The sequence below is a fragment of the Rhinatrema bivittatum genome, chromosome 9 (genome assembly GCF_901001135.1).
Source record: "Rhinatrema bivittatum chromosome 9, aRhiBiv1.1, whole genome shotgun sequence".
Taxonomy (NCBI): domain Eukaryota; kingdom Metazoa; phylum Chordata; class Amphibia; order Gymnophiona; family Rhinatrematidae; genus Rhinatrema; species Rhinatrema bivittatum.
The window spans coordinates 87,925,211-87,948,886 of record NC_042623.1 but is presented as its reverse complement, the minus strand read 5'-3'; the positions used below and the strand labels follow the sequence as shown (position 1 = coordinate 87,948,886).

The window sequence follows — 23,676 nt, the reverse complement described above, 5'->3', positions numbered from 1 at the left end:
AGACACAAAGACCAGAAATGCAGTCAAGGAATGCTGAGGCAACTCGCTCTACAAACTGTAGTGGACCTATTGCCGAGGCACTGAAGCAATGTCAGGAGAGGGCTATTGTAGGCCAAGACATTGAAGTCTTCCAGGGTTGCCATGGGCCCTTTAAATCAAAAAGTTTTGCACGTGCGTGCCTAGGAGGAAGCCAGAGTGCAGAGTGTCAGCGTCTGCCACGTGCCGGTGGCATTTTGCTGTGTTGCCAAGCAGCTGGCTAAACTAAGATCACTAGTGGCATCATACTGCATGCGCTGGGGCCAGGCCTAAAGGTAGGAGTGGGTGTCCATGGAGCATCCCTTGGACCGCCGATCATAACAGTTTCCAAGCTTATGGATGATGTTTCGCATGCTGACCTTGTTTTTTTCTTTATGGATCTTGAAGGAAAGTGAGTAATCCAGTGTTAGTCTGAGGTATACTGGGTATGTGCAGTGAATCAATGTATACCATTCCAGTTCTTTGTGCTTGCGAAGGTGGAAGAGGCTTACGAGTGTCTTAGATTTGTCCAAAAATAATTAATGATATAATAGTTAGTCATCCTGGCTAGTGCAGCTGTTAAGTGTGCTTGAGCTAGGTGAAGTCTTCTGCTCATGCTGCTATTGGTAAGTTATCAGTATAAATGAAGCTATATGTTTTCAGCTAAATTGTTTGGTCATTCATACAGTTATTAAGGAGTGGTGCTAAAAACTTCCTTGTGGTAGACTGTTCCATTGTATTTATGACTGGCTGTGTTCTCCTTCAAGTTGAACATAGAAGCAGTGGATTTTGATAAGTATTTGGTGCTTCAGTAGCATCTCTGAGAGATTAGGTATAGTAAGTACTTCAGCTGAGTTCTTCATGAAGGAAGATATTTGTGAAATTGTCTTGATTGGATTTTCTATCCATAGTTAACTGGCTTGAGTATATGTGTGTGTATGTGTTGTAATTGTGTAGTTTTAAAATTTTCTCCTACTGGGTTTCTGTTCGTTTTGGGTTGGGAAGTATGGAAGATTGATGATGGCTGTGTAGTATATGGCAGATGAACATCCCTTTCCCCCACCCTTTTCCCCTTCCAGTACTAGATTATTCTGTATTTTCAGTCCTAAACTCTCAAAGTATCGTGTCCTAGGAGGAGTGGAGTGGAGCTTCAACCTTCAGAGTTGTATAAAATAGATATGTGTTTTTTTAAGGGGTTGTTCCTCTGTACTGTTTAATACTGCTGATAAAATAATTAGAGAAAGGCAAAGTGTGCACAGAGAGATTCAATTTTTTATTTACAATTTTTGGATTTCTTTATATATATATGAACCTTTCCTAACTCCTGTACAGCGTTCTTTTGAGCCTCCATTCAATATGAAGAGAGAGGCTCATCAGATCATTCTTTTGTCCATGTATTGTATTTTCTGTCTGTGTGTTGTGTCCTTCTTATAATTTTTGAAGGGTTGAATCTAGCTTAATTAAACTTGGTGTGGAGCTAGATTTCTGGAGGGATATTAGACTGTTTTAGTTTACAAATTTGGAGAGTGTTTTTGAGGGGCACAAGAGGGGGACAAAATTTGGAATGTTGCCATAGAAAATGCATTGAGACTCAAACCGAGGCTAGATAAAATGCTGTTCCTTCATCTTATTAACTTCTTGTAATTATGGCAATGTTCTTTCCACAAGAATAAGTTTTCTTTCTTTTCCTATTATTCCTATTGAATAGCTTTGGACAACATGTTTTTTTGAACATATTTAAGTGAAGCAATATGATGACTGAAGTATGGGCAAGGATTTTTTTTACGTGTTCTTAGCTGACATCACAATGTGAGAATGCTCTTTGGGCTGCTTCTGTCTAATTACAGATGTTGATAATGTCAGGGGAGCAAATGGCTAATGATGCTCATGTATATGGTAATGAAGTTCTTAATATATTCTGCAAATTGGATTGAGACCAGACTAAGAACCCATGTAAAGTAAAGCATGCTTTTTTTTTTTTTTTGACTTATACAGAGCCTTTGAACTACTTTATTTTAGGACAGGCTCTGAATATTTTTATTTGCCAAAGTTGATGAGTAACTTTCTGTCAGAAATGTTTTAAGTCTCATATTTGGGTGACTCAAGCAGTAAGTGAATTGTAACTTCTCTTTAATAGTTCAGCTTTATTTATTATAATACATATTCTAGCATACTCTTGTATTGTGATATCTGGCATTGGGAATTAGCTGTTCTTAATCCAGTCCTTGCAATTAAAGTTAACCTTTTAGTCAGAATAAAATGGGAGCATTCTGTAAAGGTCATGATTCCTTTCTGCATGGCGACAAACCGCTTGCAAATCTTTAAATATTAAATTTCATAAATTAAGGATGATGGGTCAGAGAATAAAAAATTTAGGGAAGCAACACATCTGCTTTGAATATTAGGTTCATCTAATTCTGAGAACATGATTATAATTCCAAATTGATGGCAATACTATCACTATCGTCACAAATGTCCTTTTATTATGTGCTCTGTTAGTTCCTGTAGATTTAAAGATAATTACATACAACTGATGTTGTAAACTTTGCTTCCTCTAGTGCTGGGCTAAATTGCCAAGACCACCTTCAGTGTATGTACGCATTCATAGAAGTTGAATCTCTTTTGTTTTAGATTTTCAGTAGGGCCTGGTTGTATTTGCATGGTTGCTTTTTATCCTTAGTAGCACCTCTACAGATATCTTCAAATTACTTTCTGTCTTTATTCATTTAGGAAATCACCAAGGCTGTGCAACCTCTTTTGCTGGGAAGAATTATAGCATCCTATGACCCGGACAACAAGCATGAGCGATCCATTGCGTATTACCTAGCTATCGGCTTGTGCCTTCTTTTCCTAGTGAGGATGCTTCTCTTACATCCTACCATATTTGGTCTTCATCATATAGGAATGCAAATGAGAATTGCCATGTTTAGCTTAATTTATAAAAAGGTAAGTTTCTCCTGTTTTCTAGGAAACATAACACTAAAGTTAGATACATTTGTATTTTAAATGCTAACAGATGCCTTCAAAACATTTAAAGGAAGAACACTGCAGCAAGTGGCCTAATGTTTATAATAGAAAAGTGATTTCTGTTAGGCCTATGTTTGACTTATTTAGATGTCTAGGTGTATGGAATATTTCCACTATTTGATTTGTCATTTTGATCACTTACAAAAATTTAGTTTGCCAAGTAATATGGATTAACTTGTGTAGATGGTATAAAACTTAATAAAAAATTAAGTTTGATGCTTGTAGGAGTTTAGACCTTTCCATAGTAGGATAGAAGAATGTGTTTTATTTGTTTTAAACAATTGTTTTGTATTGTATTTTATCTTGTTGTACTTCACTTTGGGCGCTTTTAACAGTAAGGCAATTAATAAATGTAATAAATAAAATAAATAGAGAACTATTGAAACATTTTATAAAAATGTGCCATTTTTAGAAAAAGTTGATATCTCTCAAATTAACTTTAAACAGTCCTTGGGCTTCATTTCTCTCTACTTTTCATTAATACCATTGACCACTAATAGGATATCACTTAAATTATTGGTTTGTTTTAGTTCTTTTATTTTGTACTAACAGTGGCCCACCACGCGTTGCAGTGGCAGAGTCAGGTTCTTCCCCCCCCCCTTCCCCTTGCTCATATACCTCAGTCACACATCGTCCCTCAGTCACACTCCCCCCCCTTTCCTCCCCTGTCCCCACTCCAATTGTCTCACCTCACACTCACCCCTCCCCCTTTGGTCACTAACCACCCCTTCACTCCCCACTCCAACTCTCACCCCTCACACTCACCTCTCCCCTGACACTCACCGCCCCCTTCATTCTCCCTCCCATCACTGTCACCTCTCCCCACCTACTCCCTACCCTTTTGTCAGTGACACCGCACCCTCTCTGAATCTCCTTCCCTGACTCAGATCCCCTCCCGCTCGCAATGCCCTCCCAGCTGATCCCCCCCCCCCCCGGCCCTCTCCCTCTTGTGCAGTTCTGCGCGGCCCGCTCCCGAAGACACGAGGTCAGCGAGGATCCCTCCTTGTCGTGCACGTGAGCCATACCAGATCGCTGCTGCAGCTCCTCCCAGGTGTCGAAGTTCAGCCGGCCGACACCACCACACCCGATATTGCTGCCGGTCCGCCACTGCTGCTTCTCCCGGCGCCATGTTGGTCCCGCTGTGCCCGATGTGCACCGCTGCTGCTCCTCCCAGCGCCATGTTGGTCCCGCTGTGCCCGACATGCGCTCCCGCCCGCGCATGCGCAGTACAGCAGCTTCATTTCTCAAGGTAGATAGCGTATATTGCATGTCTGTCCAACAGATGTCGCTGTTTTCCCCACACACATGTAAAAATATGTTTTTCTCTGTAACCGTGTGACATCTATGTAATCTAGATAGAGAAGAACCTTGCCGAAAGTGAAAGCAAGGTTGTGTCCAAATTTGAAAGCAATTGGTGCAGTAGTTTCTGAGATTATCGATTAAGTGCAAACTATTTTACATTTTTATTTATATAGATTTACATTAATTATTTTAGGAATTTACAGGTCCTTTAAAAGAAATTCACTTACCCTTTTGTTTTACAGACTCTGAAATTGTCAAGTAGCGTGCTAGATAAAATAAGCACTGGGCAGTTTGTAAGTCTTCTTTCTAACAACCTGAACAAGTTTGATGAGGTATGTTTATGTTAGTTTAATCAACTTTTGAGTCACACAGATAGATGTGGATTATTGTAAAAATTCAAGTTTTTCAACCCTAATACAGACGGCTTCATCTAAATGAGGTAATAGCAAGAAATGGGTACATGTAGACTGTAAGCATAATGAAAGAAAATATATGTATCCTATATAAAATCCAATATATTATTTTCCTTTCCTGATATGACTGCCATTTAGGAAATACTGTTTAATGTTCCCCCATTCTTCATTCTGTCTTCTTTCACTTTCAATCTGCTGTCCAGCAACTCAAGGTTAGTAAACTCCACTCCTACATGTGACAGTGTCCTTATGACCCAGTACTACTGGAGTGATTCAAGATCAGCTTCTTAGTGATTATAATTAGGTTAGCTTTAACCTTCTGTAATTCTGTTCCCCTCCCATTTTTGCCATTCCCATCTACTCATTCTAGCTTTGCTTTTTGTGACTGTTGTTGATTTTGATGTTGCTTTGTGGTCATTATGTATGATTTCCTTCTGCTGGATTCAGCGATCGTGGAAAATGCCTGGTGGCAAATTATGCATAAATTGCAGAATTCCAAGTAGAGGAATGATTCTTTGTTGCAGTAAGTTCTGAAAATGCATATAAGTAATAATTATGATTATTTCCACCTATCCTGATTCAATGGTTAAGAAACCACGCTGAGCAATAACAAATGTTTGGCTTGCTCTGTTTTTAGCAACATAGAGTGTACAGTAGTTAATCTTTCCTTTACCACATTGAGCTATACTAAGTAAATAACTTCAAAAGCTTTTATTAATCCATTCTCCATGCAGTACTTTATAAATGTACAGGCACTTTCTCTGCATTGCCTGAACAATGTACTGTACTGTATACCTGTACAGAGTGAGGGATAATTACAAGACTGAACTTTGTCCTTTCGAAAAACCAAAGTTTGAGTGGAATGTGGATACACATTGCTATGGTCTCATCGTAATTAGCACCAATCTTCCCATACATTAAGAAACACAAAACCTTTTCTGTTGATGTGCTTTGCTCAAAGTTAATTTCACAATTCTCTTACATATTGTGCAACCTGCTATGTGAATTTCTCATTTCTTTGTCCATACGTTGCTTAACTAGTTTTTCCAATGTAAATTCAAAGTCTGAATTTTATTTGACAGGGTCTGGCACTGGCTCACTTCGTGTGGATTGCACCAATGCAAGTTCTGCTGCTGATGGGGTTAATGTGGGACCTGTTGGCAGCCTTTTCATTTTGTGGGCTCGGTTTTCTTATACTAGTTGTCCTTTTCCAAGCCTGGTTAGGAAGAAGTATGATGAATTACAGGTAACACCTTTATTTGAATGATTTGAAAGACACGTTACTGAAAGATATCCTTGTGCAAATAGACTGAACTACTTTGCTCTTCTAAAAGCATTGTTGAAAAAATTACATTAGCATAGGTTACACTGTATAGTAAAATACACTTGGAAAGGATGGCTAAAATTAAAAAATATGAAAGAAATATGTTACATCATTGGTTAGGTTGAAAGAGATCAGAGGTCCAGTGAGCCAAATAGTTGAGGGAAAAGCATTTGGGGAAGACAATTTTCAAAGCCCATGTGCCCTGGTAAGTACCGATTTACCCAGATTAAAAGGACTCTGAAAATTGCCCATCTTAATTTGCTTAAAATTCTGTACGGGATTCCACAGCACTGATACGTTTAGCTGGGGCAAAGGGAGGTGTACCCAAGGACATGTTTTTGGTGGGATTTGGAAACAGCACGCACATAAACACATGCTGCCCACATTAAAAAAAATGGTGCAAAGTCCATGGATCAGTTGTACCCATGGGCAATTTTCAAAGGGAAGATGTGCACAGTCTTTCCCTTTGAAAATCTGCACAAACTTTGTGGCTGCAAAGTACCCATGAACTTTGCATCTGAGTGGGCTGCTTGGAAGATTACCCCCTGAATTATTAATTTTGAACTTTAGTTTTCATATTACTAGCACAAACTTAATATCATGCATATGGATAACTATCAGCCTGATTCACTAAGCTTTTTCCCCATGAACACAGAAGCAATGGAAAGGCTTCAGGAATCAGGCCCTATATCTTGTTTCTGTAAATGTACAGCAGCATGCTAAAAATTAAATCTTGTTGAAATTTGTTGTTTGGCCTGAGAAACATGGTTTTTTAAGTATATAACACTTTTACTTGATTTATCCTGGAATTGGATAGTATACAAGTACCTATCAAATTTTATGGATCACTATAAAATGGATGAGAACTTTTACTGCAGCCTGTTTGGTTCATTAAGAATGTGTTACTTCATCAATAACCAGGGCCCCCATTATCTTGCAATTCCATGGCTGAGGTAAGAGCTACAAAATTTGGGCCCTTGTTGTGGAATTGGCCAATCTAGGCCAAATTGCCATTGCAGACCGGGGTCCCTCTCAGAAGAGAACCATTAGTGATGGTGGGATGGCACAATCTTTCCCTTCTGCCCACCCTGGATCCCTTAACTCATTTGCTCTTATCATAAAGCTGGAGGAGGAGGATGCCATCTGGCAGCTCCTCTGGCGCTTCTTCCCTCCTTCCCTGCCAAGGCCTGACCTGGTAGAAAAATAGTTAGGAAGCTCCAGAGGAGCTGCAAGACCACCGACTTTCTCCTCCTGTTTTACGATAAGAGCTAGTGAGTGAGGAGATTTGTGTGGAAGCAGAGAGAAAATGAGTGACTGAATTGGACAGCACTGGGGGGAGGGGATTGGTAAGGGAATGAATGAACCAGGGATGATCATGGGTGTAAGGGAGAGAGGGAGAGAATGAGCCAGGGATCATCATGGCGGGTAGGGAGAGAGGGAATAAATGAACCAGGGATTGTTGTTGGGGGGGGGGGGGGGGGTGAGTGGGGGAGGGAACCAGGGTTTGTGAGAGGTGTGGGTGGAATGGAGAAAACCAGAAATTGTGAAGGGTATGGGAGGGAACCAGGATGAGTGAAGGATTCATGGGGGGAGGGGGTGAACAAGGGTTTGTAAAAGGTGTGGGAGGAAGTGAATGAGGGAGAGTGAGGGTATAGTGGGGTAGGAAAGTGAAAGAGGGAATGTGAGGGGATCAAAGGAGCTTTGGAAGGAGGATAAAGGAAAGCAGGGATGGAGTGTGATTTGGGAGAAGGCCTGTGGCTTCCTTCCTTCTTCACCCCATCCCAATCTTTCCTCCTTCTCCCTCTCCTTCACTCTTATCCCTAGACATCCCTCTTTCCTCCTCTTCATCGTAATCTTCCCTCCTCTTCCACCCCATCCCCAATATTCCATTTCTTCTCACCTCCCCACTCCTCATTCCTCTTTTCTCATCTCCCCTTCCCCTTCTCCCTCCCCCTACCTCCTCTCATTCACTTTCCTTATCCTCTCTGAAACTCCCATCTTCTCCCTCTCCTTCTTTGCCTCTGTCCTCTTCCATCACTTAGTTCTCTATCTCCCTGAGATTTCTTTTTTTCCCTTCTCTGTGATCTTTTCTCTTCCTATGCTTAGATACCTTCTACTCCTTCCTCTCCAGCTCCAATGACTAACAGGGTCATTCATCAAAAGGCATTATGGTGCTAATGCCCGCGATAATGCCATATTGCCTGCGATAGTTATCGCAGTGTATGGCGTAAATGCAAATTTGGCAAATGTATTCAAACGGGTGGGATTGGACAGGGGTTTGGGCAGGATTAATGAAAATGAGGGGCTTTATCGCATGCTTTAATGCTGGAAATAACTACTCCTTTTTTTCCTGGCATTCAGCTGTGTGATATGCCTGAAACAGCCGTAACGCAATTTGCAATATTTATCGTTTTGAACATGAGGGGAGGGGGAGAGAGACCGAGTGAGCATCTGGGGTAGAATTCATAGTAGGCAACTATTTATACTGCTATAGGAGGGCCAGCTAATAACTCGAGGTGAGGTTTTGGTGGTGGTGTAGGATTTAGGGGTCCGTTTTACATGCAGAGTGAGACGTACGAACAGCACAATTCACCTCAGTGAAGATTTGACGTCATTTGGAGTGAGGAAAGTAACACAAAGATGAGATTTTTACAATGTTCTCTCACCCTAGCTTGATGGACTCTCTACTAGGGCACTATTATTCTAGGGCGAGAGAACATTGAATTAATCTAATTTTAGTCTGACTTTCCTCACTCCAAATGACATCAAATCTTCATTGAGGTGTACTGTGCTGTTCATACATCTCACACTGCATGAAAACTGGCCCCCAAACCCTATACCACCACCAAAACCTCATCTTCAGTTACTAGCTGGCCCTCCTATAGTAATATAAATAGTTGACTACTATGAAGGCTTTATAAAGAATCTCAGTCTCTCTCTCTCTCTCTCTCTTTCTCACACTCTCACTCTCACTCCACTTTGCTACTTACAAAGAACACAGGGGCATGGTAATTCTAAAATTCTCATAGCTGTGCCCCTTTTCCTTATCGTGGGTGTATCCATGCGAAAATTATAGCATTTTGATGAATCTAGCTGTAAGATTCTTTTTCCTTTATTTGAAAAATCTGCCATAGAATTTGACAACTCTTGCCAAATCAAATTAGGGGCTCCTGCAATAACATATGATAACAGCAATCTGAGCCTTTGCCAGGTCAAGCTCAACCTCATAAGTTCACCAGGGTATGATGCTCTCTCTCCCTTTAACCTCTTTTGTTCTCTTGCACCTCCTTCCTTTTAACTCCCTCTGTTTGCTAACATGATCTGATGTTGTCAGTTGTAAGCAGTGTTGGCCTTTTAATTCCTTCAAAGTTTCAGTTTAACAGCTAGTGACAGATGCTTTGTGGTGTATGTTTGAAAGTGAATGAATAGCAAAAAAAAAAAAAAAAAAAAATTCATTAATTATTGCAAGTTGGAGGAGTGTATGCTTCTAGTATAACACAAAGTAGTTGCAGTTGATAGTCTTATGTGTCATTATTTTTGGTAATACTCCTGTAAGCTCAGATATGCATTATTTTCTGTTGGAAGGGTTTCTGGATAAGTGGGAAGGGTTAGGAACATTATGAAAGCAGTGCATTTACAGCCTTTAGCAGTAAGTGAAAGTTATATAGATCAGTGCATACCTGGCTGTCTATATAAAACATACATAGATAAACTATTTTTGATAGATTTTCAAAACTTGATTAGTTTCATTTTGGTTTCAAAATTTTCTATTGGTTTATCTAACTGAAAAATGTGTAAATCCATTGACAAATTTAGCATAGCAGAAATGTGTCTATGGAAAGACAGACAAACGGGAAAACTCTTTGAAACTAATAGATGCTTTCGAGTAATGATAAAAGCTTGGTTGGTAGTTGGGTTGTTTAATACCAATACAATTATGTGAGGAAATTAGGACTGTGATAGCTAGTGGTTTGTACAATCTTTAAGCAGATAGTTAGTAAGAAGGGTAAGAAATGCATATTAGTAAATATTGAGAAGGTCACTTCCATGGTAGGGGATGCGACTGTGTTGTGATGCCACCATGGGACAAGCCCGTGAGCAGCTTCTCACCTCCCACTGGCCCGCCGCTACAGCTGCCTCTCTCTCTCCGCAACAGGGGAGCCACCGCCGCCTCTGTCTCTCTCTGGTGGGGGAGTTGCCGCCATTGCTTCTTTTCTCATGGCCTGGGTGCCGCCGATGCTCCGCTGTCTCTGTGGTGGGAGCCGCCGTCGTTGTGGTCCTCTCCGGCGGGGGAGCCGCCGCCGACCCCACAGTTCACGGCTTGCAGTGCTGCCGCTGTTTCTTCCATCATCACGACAGGGACGCTACTGATGCTGTGCTCCTGCTCGGTCCCTGGGCTCCTGCATAGGTATGCGCGCGTGCCTCTCTTCAACATTTAAAGGGCCAGTGGCGGGAAGAGCCCCGCGGCCCCAACTGATGATGTCATCACTTGTTGCTCCTGTAGCCCTATAAAAGGGCTCTCTTTCATTTCCTTGGGGCTTTGCAATGGATCCTCATGGTTGTCCATGGTCTCTATGTCCTGCAAGATCCCCCATGGTCTAAGTCTGTCGAGGTGGTTCCATGATCTTCATTGGTTGTTCCTGATCCTTGTGTTCCATTTCCCAAGTTCCTGTTCCATGTTCTGGGTCTTGTTCCTCGTCAGAGCTCCTTGTATGGTCTCTTCCATGTTCCTGGTTTTCTATCAGTCTTTGGATTCTCCGTCTCATCTGAAACTTCTATCAAATCCTGGATGTTCCTGTCTTCGGTCCTCGGTCAGCATTCCAGACCCATCCTCATCCTTCCTCCAGGTGTCGAGTGTCGTGGTCCGTGAACAGCCCATAGGGGGCTGTGTAGGGGTCTTCCTGGCATAGGCCCTGTCTCCAAGTCCATAGTCATTAGTTCAGGTCTTCGGAGGCCATCCCTGTTCCAATACTCCGGTTTCCTAGTTCCAGTCTCATCGACCTCCCAGCCAGCGGATCTCTATGTTCCGAGTCCTCCTTCTCTGGTTCCATTCCTCTGAGACCACCCTCTGTACGATATTCCAATTTCCTAGTTCCTGTCTCGTGGATGGTCCAGTCAGAGTTCCAAGCCTTGTTCCTTGCTCCAAAAGATGTCCTCACTACTGTCCACGTCCTTCCCTCAGTCCTGAGCCTGTCCTGCTCCCCGCATAATTTGCGACCAACCTGAGGCAGGTTGCGTAGGGCGTGCAGTGGGACAGCATGGTCTGTGTCCAGCCCACAGGGGGCTGTGTAGGGTGCGCTGAGGTGCAGTGCCCTTGCCTGAGTTCCATCCTGAATCTGAGTCTTCTAAGGCTCTTGCATGTATGCTAAACTGGGATTAGGGGACATTAACAAATAGGCACCAAAATTAGTTTGTACCTGCATGCAAATGAGATAATGTCAAATTAGATTTTAGCAGATCCTTGATAAACAGTGTGGTATACTTTCTTCTACCTACTATTTACCATAGGCCAGCCAAAGCCTAAACGTTAAAACCTGATTTGAACCAAGTATTTACTTCACATGCTGTGTCTCTCAATCCTCCATGCTAACTGACCCAAAGTGATAGGGCTGATTGACAAAGGGGATTTCATCCCCCAATCCAAGCATTCTTCATCATACAGCTACCCTCTATCAAGGCAATCCCCCCACCCATGATGGTAATCCTCCCTCAAGGGCACCCTTTTATGAAGGCTCAACCACCCTTTGAAAATATCCCCACTCAGAGGCATCCTCCTTATGAAGGCTGGATTCTTCCATGAAGACAACCCTACTGAAGTCTGGATCTCCCTGGTCAAGTTCAGGCTGATGAAACTGACCTCTTGTCCACACCCTTCCATCCGAAATGATTCCTTACCATTCCAGAGGGTCCCACTCTTCACCAGCAAGAGAGAAATGAAAACTATCCTGCCGGTAGCCTTGCAGACACTGAAAGACATTGCCTAGCAGTGCTTCACTATACAGTGTTATATGTGTGTATGTGTCCAGGGGAGAGTGGGGATTAGGGGCAGGAGCATTTTGCAGGGGTGTTAGTTCTGGGGGAATTCTGCACAGGAAATAGCAGAGGAGAAACCCCGGCATGCCGCAAATCGAGCACGTGAAGACGAAAGCCCGCGTGTGCAAATGGACGCGCTCTGCTTGCAGCAAAGATGAAGGCCCGGGCGCACCACTCATGGCGAAGATGGAAGGCTCCCGTGTGCTGTGAATGGAGTGTGCTTTGCTCGCAGTGAAGAGGGAAGGCCCCTGTGTGCCGCGAATGGAGTGTGTTTCGCTCGCGGTGAAGTTAAAGGCCCCGGTAATAGAGAATGTGTGTGTGTGTGTGTGAGAGAGAGAGGAGAGGGAGAGGGGTGTGAGAAAGGAGAGGGGGTGTAAGGGAGGGGAGGGGGTGTGGGGGAGGTGAAGGTGAGAGCAGGGAGAAGGGTGTGAGAAAGGGGAGGGGGTGAGAGCAGGGATAGGAGTGTGAGAGAGGGGAGGGTGAGAGACCATGGGAGGTAAGAGAGCGGGGGGGGGGGATGCTTGAGTGTAGGTTTCAGAGAGGGAGCCTATTTGAGGGGAGGAGGTGTGGGGGAGAGGAGGTTAAGAGAGCGGGGAGGATGCTTGAGTGTGGGTTTCAGAGAGAGGGAGCCTATATGAGGAGATTGTGAAGGAGTGTGTATGGTTGTGAGAGATTGGGAACTTGAGTGTATGAAAAAGGCATCGGTGTATGTGAGGGTGCTAGTCTGTGTGAAGGGATTGTGTATGTGTGAGACAGAGTCTTTGTGAAGGGGTGCGTGAGAAAGAGACATAGGTAGCCTGTGTGAAGATGTATGTGTGAGAGAGAAAGGGAGCTTATGTGAGTGTGTATGCAAGAGAGAGGGCCCTGTATGAGGGGATGTGTGTGTGCGCGAGAGAGTGAAGGAGCCTGTATGAGGGTGTGTGTATGTGTACTAGAGAGAGGGAGGGACGGAGGGAGCCTGTGTGAGGGGCAGTACTGAGAATGTGGTCAAACTCTGAGACTGGCAATAGAGTGGAAGGGGTTGAGCCTAGAGATGAAGGGGAGAGATACTGGCAGGTGGAAGAGTTGGGCAAAGTGAGAGGGCAAAGTGGCCAGGGGAGTAGGGAGCGCGAGTGGAAGGGACACTCTTACAGTGAATTTCTAGGGAAATTCTGCTCAAAATATTTAAAATTCTGCATCTTTAAGTAATAACTTTTTTCTGTATTAATTTAAAATGTAATTACTTAAAGACTGTGATGTAAATTGTGTTATTTTGACCAATATAAAGTTTGCAGAATTTTAAGTTTTTGTGCGTAGAATTTTACATTTTTTTGCGCAGAATTCCCCCCAGGAGTAGGGTGTGCCAGGATTTAGGGAAGGGATGGATTGAGAGGATGAAATTCCTTGTGCTAATCCACCCTTTCACTTTGGGATGATTAGCATGGGGGATTTAGAGATACAGCATGCACATGCTAAACTTTATAGCTTAGCGTGTACAGTAATTTTGCATGTGTGCTAAAAAGGCTTAATTTTAGTGGGCATGTGACAAAATTTAGTGCATCTCATGTACAGTGGGGTTTTATGCACATTAAATATTTAATGATGTGTACATTAAACATTTTTAGAGTAAGCTTTACTGCATAGGTCTGTATATAACCTAACTTCAATTAATAAGTACTTTATTTCTAAAATGTATCTTGTCTAGAAGGCTATGCAAGACACTTAGGAGGCTCACTAATAATGGGAACCATTTAGATCATATTGTGATGATAGACTCAGACTAGCAGCTGGGTCTGTCTGGCAGGTTGCAAGCTGTGTAAATAATTAGAAGTCCTAGCAGAAATGCGGGTGTTCATATCTGGCGAGCTGCACAGGGGACTTAGGAGGCCGGATGCCTGGAGCATGCTAATATTGCTGGCTGTTTAAATTATTACAGAGCCTTGTGGGTGCCGGAGGGAACTGAGTGGGGATCTTGTATGCTTTTCTACCCAAGATAATGGAGTATCAGAAAGGAATACAAAAACGACTGATCTGAATAAGAAGAAATTTTGTAGGTGGCTTCGTTCTGTGGCCAACAGTTGAGAACTATCTTTAGCAATGTGGACAGAGTAACTGGGTCGACTAGGTGGACCAGATGGTCTTTTTCTGCCATTATTTACTATGCTACTGTAATTGATATTGCTCCCGGCCTCAGTTTTAAAGTAGAACATTCAATGTATTCTGTTCAGTAGGCAGCATCTTTATTCTTGTCATTAGGTAGCACAAGAGGATGTTCAGAAACTGCAAACTGTTAACTTGACTACTTTCTGCTTTTTGTTTTCTTATGTTGCAGCTGTGAACAGTGACATGATAGTTAGACCATTCAATATCAGGATGTGGAGGAAAACCTCTATCATGGCACAAATATAGTAACTAGAAAGCCCTAGTTTATTATAAACCAAATATAAATATTACATTTGTATAACTTTAACAGTAAGAGCTGTGTTTTCATGATGATACTGTTGACATATTTTTTTGTGATAAAGAGCATATGACCTTTCAAAATGAGTTGCTTATGATGTTATGGCTTATGAGATTTGCATTCATTCTATAACATAATGTAATACTGACACGGTGTGTTACTTTTACAGAGACAGGAGGGCAGGAAAGATCAATGAGAGGCTAGTTATCACTGCAGAAGTCATTGAAAACATACAGTCAGTGAAGGCTTATTGTTGGGAGGATGCAATGGAAACAATCATTGAAAACCTAAGACAGTAAGTTGTGATCTCTTTCTTCACATATGGCGAACAGCACATTACTATAGTTCTCAAGATTTTGTTAATATTTAAAGTTTAACATGCCAAATTCTTTTACAGGTATACAGACTAAAATAGTTAATTATTTTTGTTATTTTTGGCCTGATTGACTTTCTACTATAATGTTATAGTATCTAACAGGAAGCCCTGAGGATAAAGCACCTTGCGCCTTCATTCATGGCTACCTGGTATTTGCTTTCTAATTCTCTTTCTCCCCTCTCTTGGCTATGGGTTATGGGCTGCATACCTTTCCAGTTACACTGACTCAAGGAATGAGAGAGGATTTTAAAGAAATCCTGCATCTGATTCCTGGCACATACTGCATAGCCACTGAACATTGGGCTGGCCACACAATTTGTGCCACTTTATTGTCTCTGTGGGTATTTGACCGTGAATTTATACAGTTCGAAGATAGGCCCAGGGGTTGAGATAAATTCTCACTTCTCCCACTTTAGCCAAGACAAGGGCTCTGTTCACTCCAGCAAAGAGTCAATGAGAGTTGGCATCAAGCCTCAAGTGGAGGCTTAAAAGAACTGATGAACAGAGTCAATAACTCAGAATTGTAAGAGGTTCCTTACTGTCTGAAGTGGCCGTATCTGAAGGTAAGCTATATTTCCCAGGCACAGACAACATCATACAAGATATCAGTCTGCAGCCTTCAATAGTGAACTCCAGAGATCCATGGAGGAGGTCCACTTCCTTATCAGGTTGACTCCGGTGCTGTTATTGGCACTATTCAAGGTGGAATTGGACAGGACAGATCAGGTGCACTGACATCCCAGTGTAATCCTCTGTGGGGTGTTTAGTCCAAAGGGCATACAAACGTATCTCTTAAAGGCTTCTATTGCTAGTGCTTCTCCCATGACTTGTACTCTCTATCCCAGAGGTGGATTCTTTTATGGGGGAAGCTCTCACTTATGGTCCAGGTAGTGAAGTGTTATTCCCTGTGTGTTTTGATAGCTGCTTCATCCCAAGTGGAAAGATGCTGGGACAAACCAGGCAGGACAAGGCACTGGGTATTAAATTATAAGTTTACTGATTTGTTAAAAGTCAAATTAGTCCATTTCTTTTCATAATCTTATTTATTGGTTTTCTTTGAGAGCTTCCCATGATGTTATTTAAGTGCACAAAAACTCTCTCAGCAACCGAACGGGAATCCTATTGGGGAAGTCTCCTCAAACACAGAACAAACAGTTCTTCCTGAGTCTACAGCTCATTCCTAAACACCCAGCCCTGTATCCTTGTCCCATATGGGTGGAGATCCGGATGGGAGTCTCCAGGTCTTATTCGTCTCCTTAGATTTTTTAGAATGGTCACTCCTCGTGCAAACATGTCTTATGATTGAGAACCTGCTACACCAGCCTGGCTCCTAGTGAGAAGGGGTGACTAAAAAATCTCCTCACAACAAATGAGAAAATACTTCCTTAATCCAAAATCTTCCTTGACTGGTGTTTTACTGTCTCAGGTGCTTGCTACATTCAAGAGGTGAATGGGCTCGCTGATCTTCAGTCCCCCTGTCCTTTGTGTCTGGCCAGCAAGGATGACCTCCAAAGGAGCAAGGTTTAAATACAGTCCCTTTTCAAAAATAGAAATCTTCAGGTCATCAAAACATCTTACTCTGCCAAGCATGTCACATGTGCTTGCCACATTCTGGGGGTGAATAGGCTCGCTGGATTTCAGACCTAGAATGGGAGTCAGCAATGGGTTCCAGCAAAAAGTCTCTCTTATTGCAACTAAGAACAGAGGGACTCTTTGGCAGGGAGTGCACAGTGGAGGTCCTTTTCAAAAAGCAAAAGCCTGATGAGGTGGGGATGCCTCACCAGGGAGGAGAATCCAGACATCCTTCTTGCTCTGTGTCTGAAAATAATAAGCATTATAATCCACACATCAAACCAAAATAAGCACACTGGTATATATTTATCACAAAATTTTAAATTGTTGAACCACACACACCAACACTTCTTGAACACTCATATGTTTGTAGGACCTCCGATCTACATGAGCATGTTATGTCATACAAACTCACTTGTAGTGTACAGGTCCAAATTTGATTTATTTGTAGAAAAAATTTTTTTGTATGTTTTTTAATTTATTTAAAAACATAACAAGACACTATCAACTTGATTAGGAATATCACCATTCTATGTATGAAGACTAAAACAAGAAACTGGTTGTTTAAATCCTATTTCACGAGTTTCCTACAGTCACAAGACCCAAAGATATACTCAGCTTTTAAATGTCCTCAATGTCCCCAAAGGTATACTCAGCTTTTAGATGTCCTCAATGTCCCGACACGGCCGTGTTTCAGACCATCCTGGTCCTGCTTCAGGGGCAATGATAAATCCGAATGAAATCCAAATGAAATCCAGGGTCTCCCAACAATTTCCATGGTTCAATTCAATCTTTGTTTTTTCATTGCGCGATCGGCATCTCCGACCGCCATTCGGATTTATCATTGCCCCTGAAGCAGGACCAGGATGGTCCGAAACACGGCCGTGTCTGGACATTGAGGACATCTAAAAGCTGAGTATACCTTTGGGTCTTGTGACTGTAGGAAACTCGTGAAATAGGATTTAAACAACCAGTTTCTTGTTTTAGTCTTCATACATAGAATGGTGATATTCCTAATCAAGTTGATAGGGTCTTGTTATGTTTTTAAATAAATTAAAAAACATACAAAAATTTTTTTTCTACAAATAAATCAAATTTGGACCTGTACACTACAAGTGAGTTTGTATGACATAACATGCTCATGTAGATCGGAGGTCCTACAAACATATGAGAGTTCAAGAAGTGTTGGTGTGTGTGGTTCAACAATTTAAAATTTTGTGATAAATATATACCAGTGTGCTTATTTTGGTTTGATGTGTGGATTACAATTCTGAAGTCACTGGAATAAGAATTTTTTTGGGCATCTAATTTGTGTGATAAAATAAGCATTAGCCATACCCGGATGAAAACATGGCACAGTTAAATAGGGTTGAAGCATTCAACCACAGACCTCCAGGTTGGAGGGACTGAGGGGGGATGGATGGCTCATTGATAGTATTGAAATATCTAGGCTGGAACCTAGGGACATATAGTGGCAGACTGGAGGGTCTGGCCACATCAGCCTTAAGCACCCGGACTCCACTTCAGTCCTGAGTGTGTTGGTACTGATATAGGTCCAACATACTGAACCTCTCTTGGTGCTGTTTGAATGAGTTTAGCATGGGAAGCCTCTTTGTGACAAACTGTGTGTGTAGACGGGCACTGGATTTAGAGCAGTTTGCTGCTAGGGGGACCTTGAGAGAGTATACTGAAGACCAGACAGGAGGTGAGGTCACACTTAAAAGGAGCCTTCTGGGAATATAGTTATGTAAGTGTTCTGAGCTAACAGGAAGTGAGGTCATATTTGAGAAATGTCTCTTAGAACATGTAGTTCTCAGGCAGGTTTAGTTTAATATAGTTTATTGTATTAGATAAATCGCCTTTCTTAAAGATAAATCAAGTTGATATACAATGAGAAGTGAGTTAGGCAGCTGAAGCCAATGAGGAATGTTTCAGCTGGAATAAAAACCCAAAGTGCTAGGAGGCAAAGATCTGGAACAACAATATGGAATCAGAGTCCTGAGTGTGACTATGGATTCTGAAAGTAAACAATGTTGATAGGATCTCTGTTTAAAGGAAGAGGCAATCAGCTGTTGGGAAGTTGGCTTTGGACAGATTAAAGCGAGAAAGCCGAGTTCTACAATGTGGAGAATTAGAATTGCCTGAAATTGTACCCGTTATTACCTGTTAAACATGCCTTGCTGTTTTAAGCTGCTAGTATTATGTGGAAAGATAAGGACTCTAACTGAAAGCAGGCTGTGAAGATTGTAAAGTTTATTTACATGTTCAAACAGTGCTTGTGTCTCTGAGAGATAGAGAGATGGTGAGTTCCTGTTCTGAAAAGCTGAGCCAGAGAGGCTGCTCCATTACACTGTCTTGACATCTCTCAGTCCTGATGCTCACAGATCCAAGTTTTAGCCTATGGAGGTTCTCAGCTTGTTTAGTATGCCCTCAGGCTACCATGGAACCAGTGTTCACTGAGGATTCCTGTGGCTCTGGATACCTGTCAGAGGTGTACTGTTCCAAAAAGAATACAAAACTGACCTCCAAACACAGGCCAGTAAACACCTTTTCTTCCCTATGTTGGAAGGATATCCAAGATTGTCCCAGTTTAATTACAGATTGAAGGCAACCCAGTGCATGTCTTTGTAGTCTTCTGAAATATATGGATGCCCTATAGAACTGGTGGCAGTGCCCGTACATCCTCTCTTCTTGGATGTATGGAAGAGGATGTGGGAGAACTCACACATCATACTTCCTGTTAAGAAGGCAGGCACAAAGTATTGTGCCCATGAAGCTGAGAGATTCAACAAGCCTCTGTTACCACACCATAGTATGGTAGTCAAATCAGCTCTAAAAAGGTCAAGAAGTTGAGAATTCATGCCTTGGTGCGCCTTGCATTTCATGCACTGGATCTCTTAGGGAAGAAGCATTAACAGAACAGTATGCTCCAGTGTGGCCTAGCTTCCTACCAGATGCTTCAGTACTTGCTCATAACCCTGGAAGGAACCCATTAATTCACTGAATTTCATTCTGAAGAGAAACAGGCAAAGTTTTAACACATGATGACAATAGGTGAGGAGGGTATGGCAATTTCTTATGTTCTTAATTTCTTAGGGTGGAAAGCATTGAGACCATTTGGCCTACAATGCTTTTGAAACAGTATCAAGAGCCCCCACCATGATTATTAGTGCCTGCAGATTCTCAAGGCTATGGGCATCAGATCCTTGTGAAGATGTGCAGGGAAGGCTCACAGATGTGGCTTGTAGTTGTGGAAATTTTTTCAGAGATAAGGCCAAGAAAGTTTGAGCTCATGAAAGCACACTTTTATACTTCTTGCCCTATTCACTGCCACCTCCGAAACGCCCTCTGCATCTTGGAGGTTTCACAGTGGACTCCTTAGGAAGAAAATTTTTTTAAATCAAAAGAAATGCTTCCCTTGTCCTGGGTAACAGGATCTAAGGCTTCCCTGTAGCAACTAAATTATCATTAAGCCCGTACTGTCACCCAGTGAAAACCAGGGCCAGCTTTTTGACTGGATCTAAAGAAGATAGCCAGAATGCCAGGTTTCTACTCTGGACAACCTCCCCGTAGGAGGAAAGTTGAGGTTTTTCATGACATGTTAGCCACTAATACTTCAGACATCTGGGTTCTCTAAATTATGAAGGAAGACTACAGATTATATCTATTGAGAATCATTTCAAATCACCCTCCCAAAAGAGCAGAAAATCTTGCTAAGCATCATAATCTGTCCAAGTTGGAAATCTTCTCCCGCTTGCAGGCCAGAGCAGTCAAATCTGTTTCACCATAAGAGGGAGGGCAGGGATTTTACTCCCAAATATTTTGTGGTTCCCAAAGAGAAAGGTGGCTTCCATCCCATCTTAGACCTAAAAGCCTTGCCTAGCTTCCTGAAGGGGGAAAATTAAGGATGGTTCACTGGGATCTGTAAATCCCCTTCCAAACAAAACAGATTGGTTATTTCCTGGATCTAAATGGGGCCTGTACCCACATAGAAATATTTCCTGTGACTGGGATGTATCTCCGATTTGTAGTAGGGACACTGCAACTCCAGTACTGGGCAATGCTTTTTTTGCTTAGCCTCAATACTGTGGGCATTCATGGGAAGGACAGTTTTCAAAGGTTATTATGCAAGTAATCACACGATTACCCACATAAAAATGCTCTTCGAAATTATTCTTGCTGACCAGGGTGTGGGTCCAAGTATTTGCACTGTTTCAAAATGTGTATACTTTTATCCGCGAGAGGGGAAGGGGATGGAATTAGGTTAGGGAGAAAAAGTATGCACAGTGATTTTATCATTATATTACTCTGTATACCTTCTTGTGCATAATTTCCACCTACTGCAGTACAGTTGCAAAACCTCTAGTTTCTTTTTCTACCTGTGGTATGCTTGCTGATACATTTTCAAAGGGAAATGTTGCAGGGAGCATGTGGCTTGCTGTGCTTTTACAGTTATGAAAATACAGAGTCAATTATGTAATATACCACATACATTAGCTGAAATTTGTGCAGAATTTACAAAGAAAAGTATGCATATATTTTTTAAAATTATCTCCTCATAACTACCCTCACACACAACTGCTCCTGCTAAATTATCTGCAAGAGTTTACCAAAATAATTTGCACATATACTTCTGAAAATTCATAGTATATATTTTGAAGTGTTATGTTGCTGGAAGATTGGATGTTATGTCTTCTCAGAACTGTCTAAATATCTAAAAGTGTTTACGGTAATGTTAAAATACGTCTTGTGCAACATTGTTGAAAAAGCAGAATGTAAGTTTTTAAAATAAATAAATAAGTAAAAACCCTGCCCATCCAGGAGCATCTCCACTCAGTTTGGGTAAACTTATACACTAACAGGATATACGCAGGTAAGTTTACCCTCATATTGAATGGACAATTTTGTAAAAAGACATTTCTCTGGGTAAAACACTGTTTTACCCAGAGAAACGCCTTTGAAAATTACCTTCCCTCTTGTCACATTCTGTGATCCATTTCACATAAGTGTGTTTTATTTGTTCATTTTTTGTTAAATTGCTTTTGATATAATTTTTTTCCATCAGATTTTTTCATAATTGTTGAAGCAAAAATATATAGCTCTAGCTAGCCAAGGACAATAATTTATTATTTCCCAACATTCCCGATTCTACCTATTTTTTTCCACTTAGTTCAAAATTTCTGGGAAATTTACACCTCTAATCCTGACAGACAGACTTGGTCAACATCTGAACCCATGAGTGGTTCCTAGACTAGAATGCAGCAGACAGGATCTTCCTTGAGTGGGATACTCCTACAGTGAACCTGTTCATGTGACAAAGTGGAACAGGAAGCTATCAGTCTTCTATTCCAAGAGAGGATCAGAAGGCACAGTTGCAAACATCCTCTCCCTTTATTGGGGAACAAGCAGGACCAGATTTAGGCATAGGGAACTGCCTAAGGCGCCAGATATCTAGACCATAGAAAAGTCTGCTTCTACTTGCTATAGGGTCATGTGACAGTTCAGCTTCAAAGGGGCACTGCAGTGGCTCTCTGCCTATGGATGCTACAGTCTTAAATTCGGCTCTGTGGACAAGACTTCTGTATGCCTATTCTCTGGTGGTCAAAACCTTAATAAAGCTCAAAGGGACCATGGAACCATGCGCCTTATTTCTCCCTTCTGGTCAAGGTAGGTTTGGTATCCACTTCTTCAGGATTTGTCCCTGAGTAAATTAAACAAGTTGGTAACTTTTCCAAATTTGATCATACAGAGCCAGGGAACATTGCTGCTACCTAACATAGTCAGTGGTCCTCACAGCCTGGAAGTTGAGGAGAATGTAATACAGCGATTTGGTGTTTCTTATAACGTATCTAAAGTCCTTCTGGCTTTTAGAAAAGAATCCACTAGAAGGTTTTATGTGGAGGTCTTCCATTTGGCATGAAGGCAAAACTCTAGATCCCTGGTTTTGTCCTACACAAACCTGCTATGATTTCTGTTGGAAAGGTGGTCTAACATGATAAACTAATCTAAACTGCTTGAACACTTTTTCTGAGTTTCAGAGTCTGGCCTAAAATCCAACTCTGTTAGGATTCACATCAGTTTAATTGATGCTTATGATCAACATGTAGAAGGAAATCCTATTTCTATACATCCTTTAGTTATCAGATTCATGAAGGGCTTGCTTCATTTAAATCCTCCCACAGTGTCATGGGACATCAGTATGTCTCTTGCTTTGCCGATTAAAATCACCTTTGAGCCTTTAGACTGTTGTAGGTTCAAGTACCTGATCTGAAAGGTTGCATTTTTTAGGTTGTGGTAATGTAAGCTTGCAGAGTTAGTGGCTCTAGTAACTTATCCAACTTAAACAAGATTTCATCATAATAATGTGGTACTCCACATGCATCCTAAGCTCCTATTTAAGGTGATGTTGGTCTTCATCTTAATCAGTGAATCATCCTGTCAACATTTTTCCCTAGGCCACATGTCCATTAATGTGAAAAGACCCTTCATTCCCTGGTTTGTAAAAGAATTATTACCTGCTACCTAGAGTGGACTGAAACCTATAGAAAGTCCACCCAGCATTTTGATTCATTTAACCCCAAAAGACTTGAGAGTGCAGTGACAAAGCACATCATTTCTAATTGAGTAGGAGATTATATTTCTTTCCGTTATGCCCAGAAGGGCATGTTAAGGCCCATAATTTTAGGGTCTTGGAGGCATTGATCACATATCTAAGGAGATTTTCAAATCAGCAATGTGGAGTTCTATCTGCATATTAACATTTCACTGCTGTCTGAACATGGCTTCCCATCAGGATAATGGGTTTGGGCTCTCCATTCTATATAGCCTCTTTGAGGGGTAGAGCCCAACTCCGTCCCTCTTGCAGCCCATTTTTATGCTTTTTTGGTTGTCTTCCCTGTTTTAAAAAAATGCAAAGCAGAAAAAGAGAGATTTTCCCCCCCAAAAATATTTCCCACCCATTGGAAGTTCTTGTTTTCATTCCCTTTTATTTGTTGTTGTTGAAGACAACCCATGGTTAGGAAGTCCGATATGAGTGACTTGATAAACTGCTTGTCTGTAGAGAAAGTGAAGTTGCTTACTGGTAACAGATGTTCTCTGAAGACAGTAGTTCACCTATTATGCAATTCCTTTCATCTCCATTCTGAACTGTTCTTTCCCATTCAAACCTAATATA

The 23,676-nt window shown here is 41.7% G+C and overlaps 1 protein-coding gene across 1 annotated transcript in view; it reads left to right on the top strand.

The window, feature by feature from the left end:
* CFTR (CF transmembrane conductance regulator) overlaps nt 1-23,676 on the top strand; it is a 575,903-nt gene that overhangs the window by 132,761 nt on the left and 419,466 nt on the right. The window contains exons 4-7 of the mRNA XM_029615983.1: nt 2,746-2,961; nt 4,587-4,676; nt 5,840-6,003; nt 14,724-14,849. Coding sequence (XP_029471843.1) covers nt 2,746-2,961; nt 4,587-4,676; nt 5,840-6,003; nt 14,724-14,849 — 596 coding nt within the window. The remainder of the gene's footprint in view (nt 1-2,745; nt 2,962-4,586; nt 4,677-5,839; nt 6,004-14,723; nt 14,850-23,676) is intronic.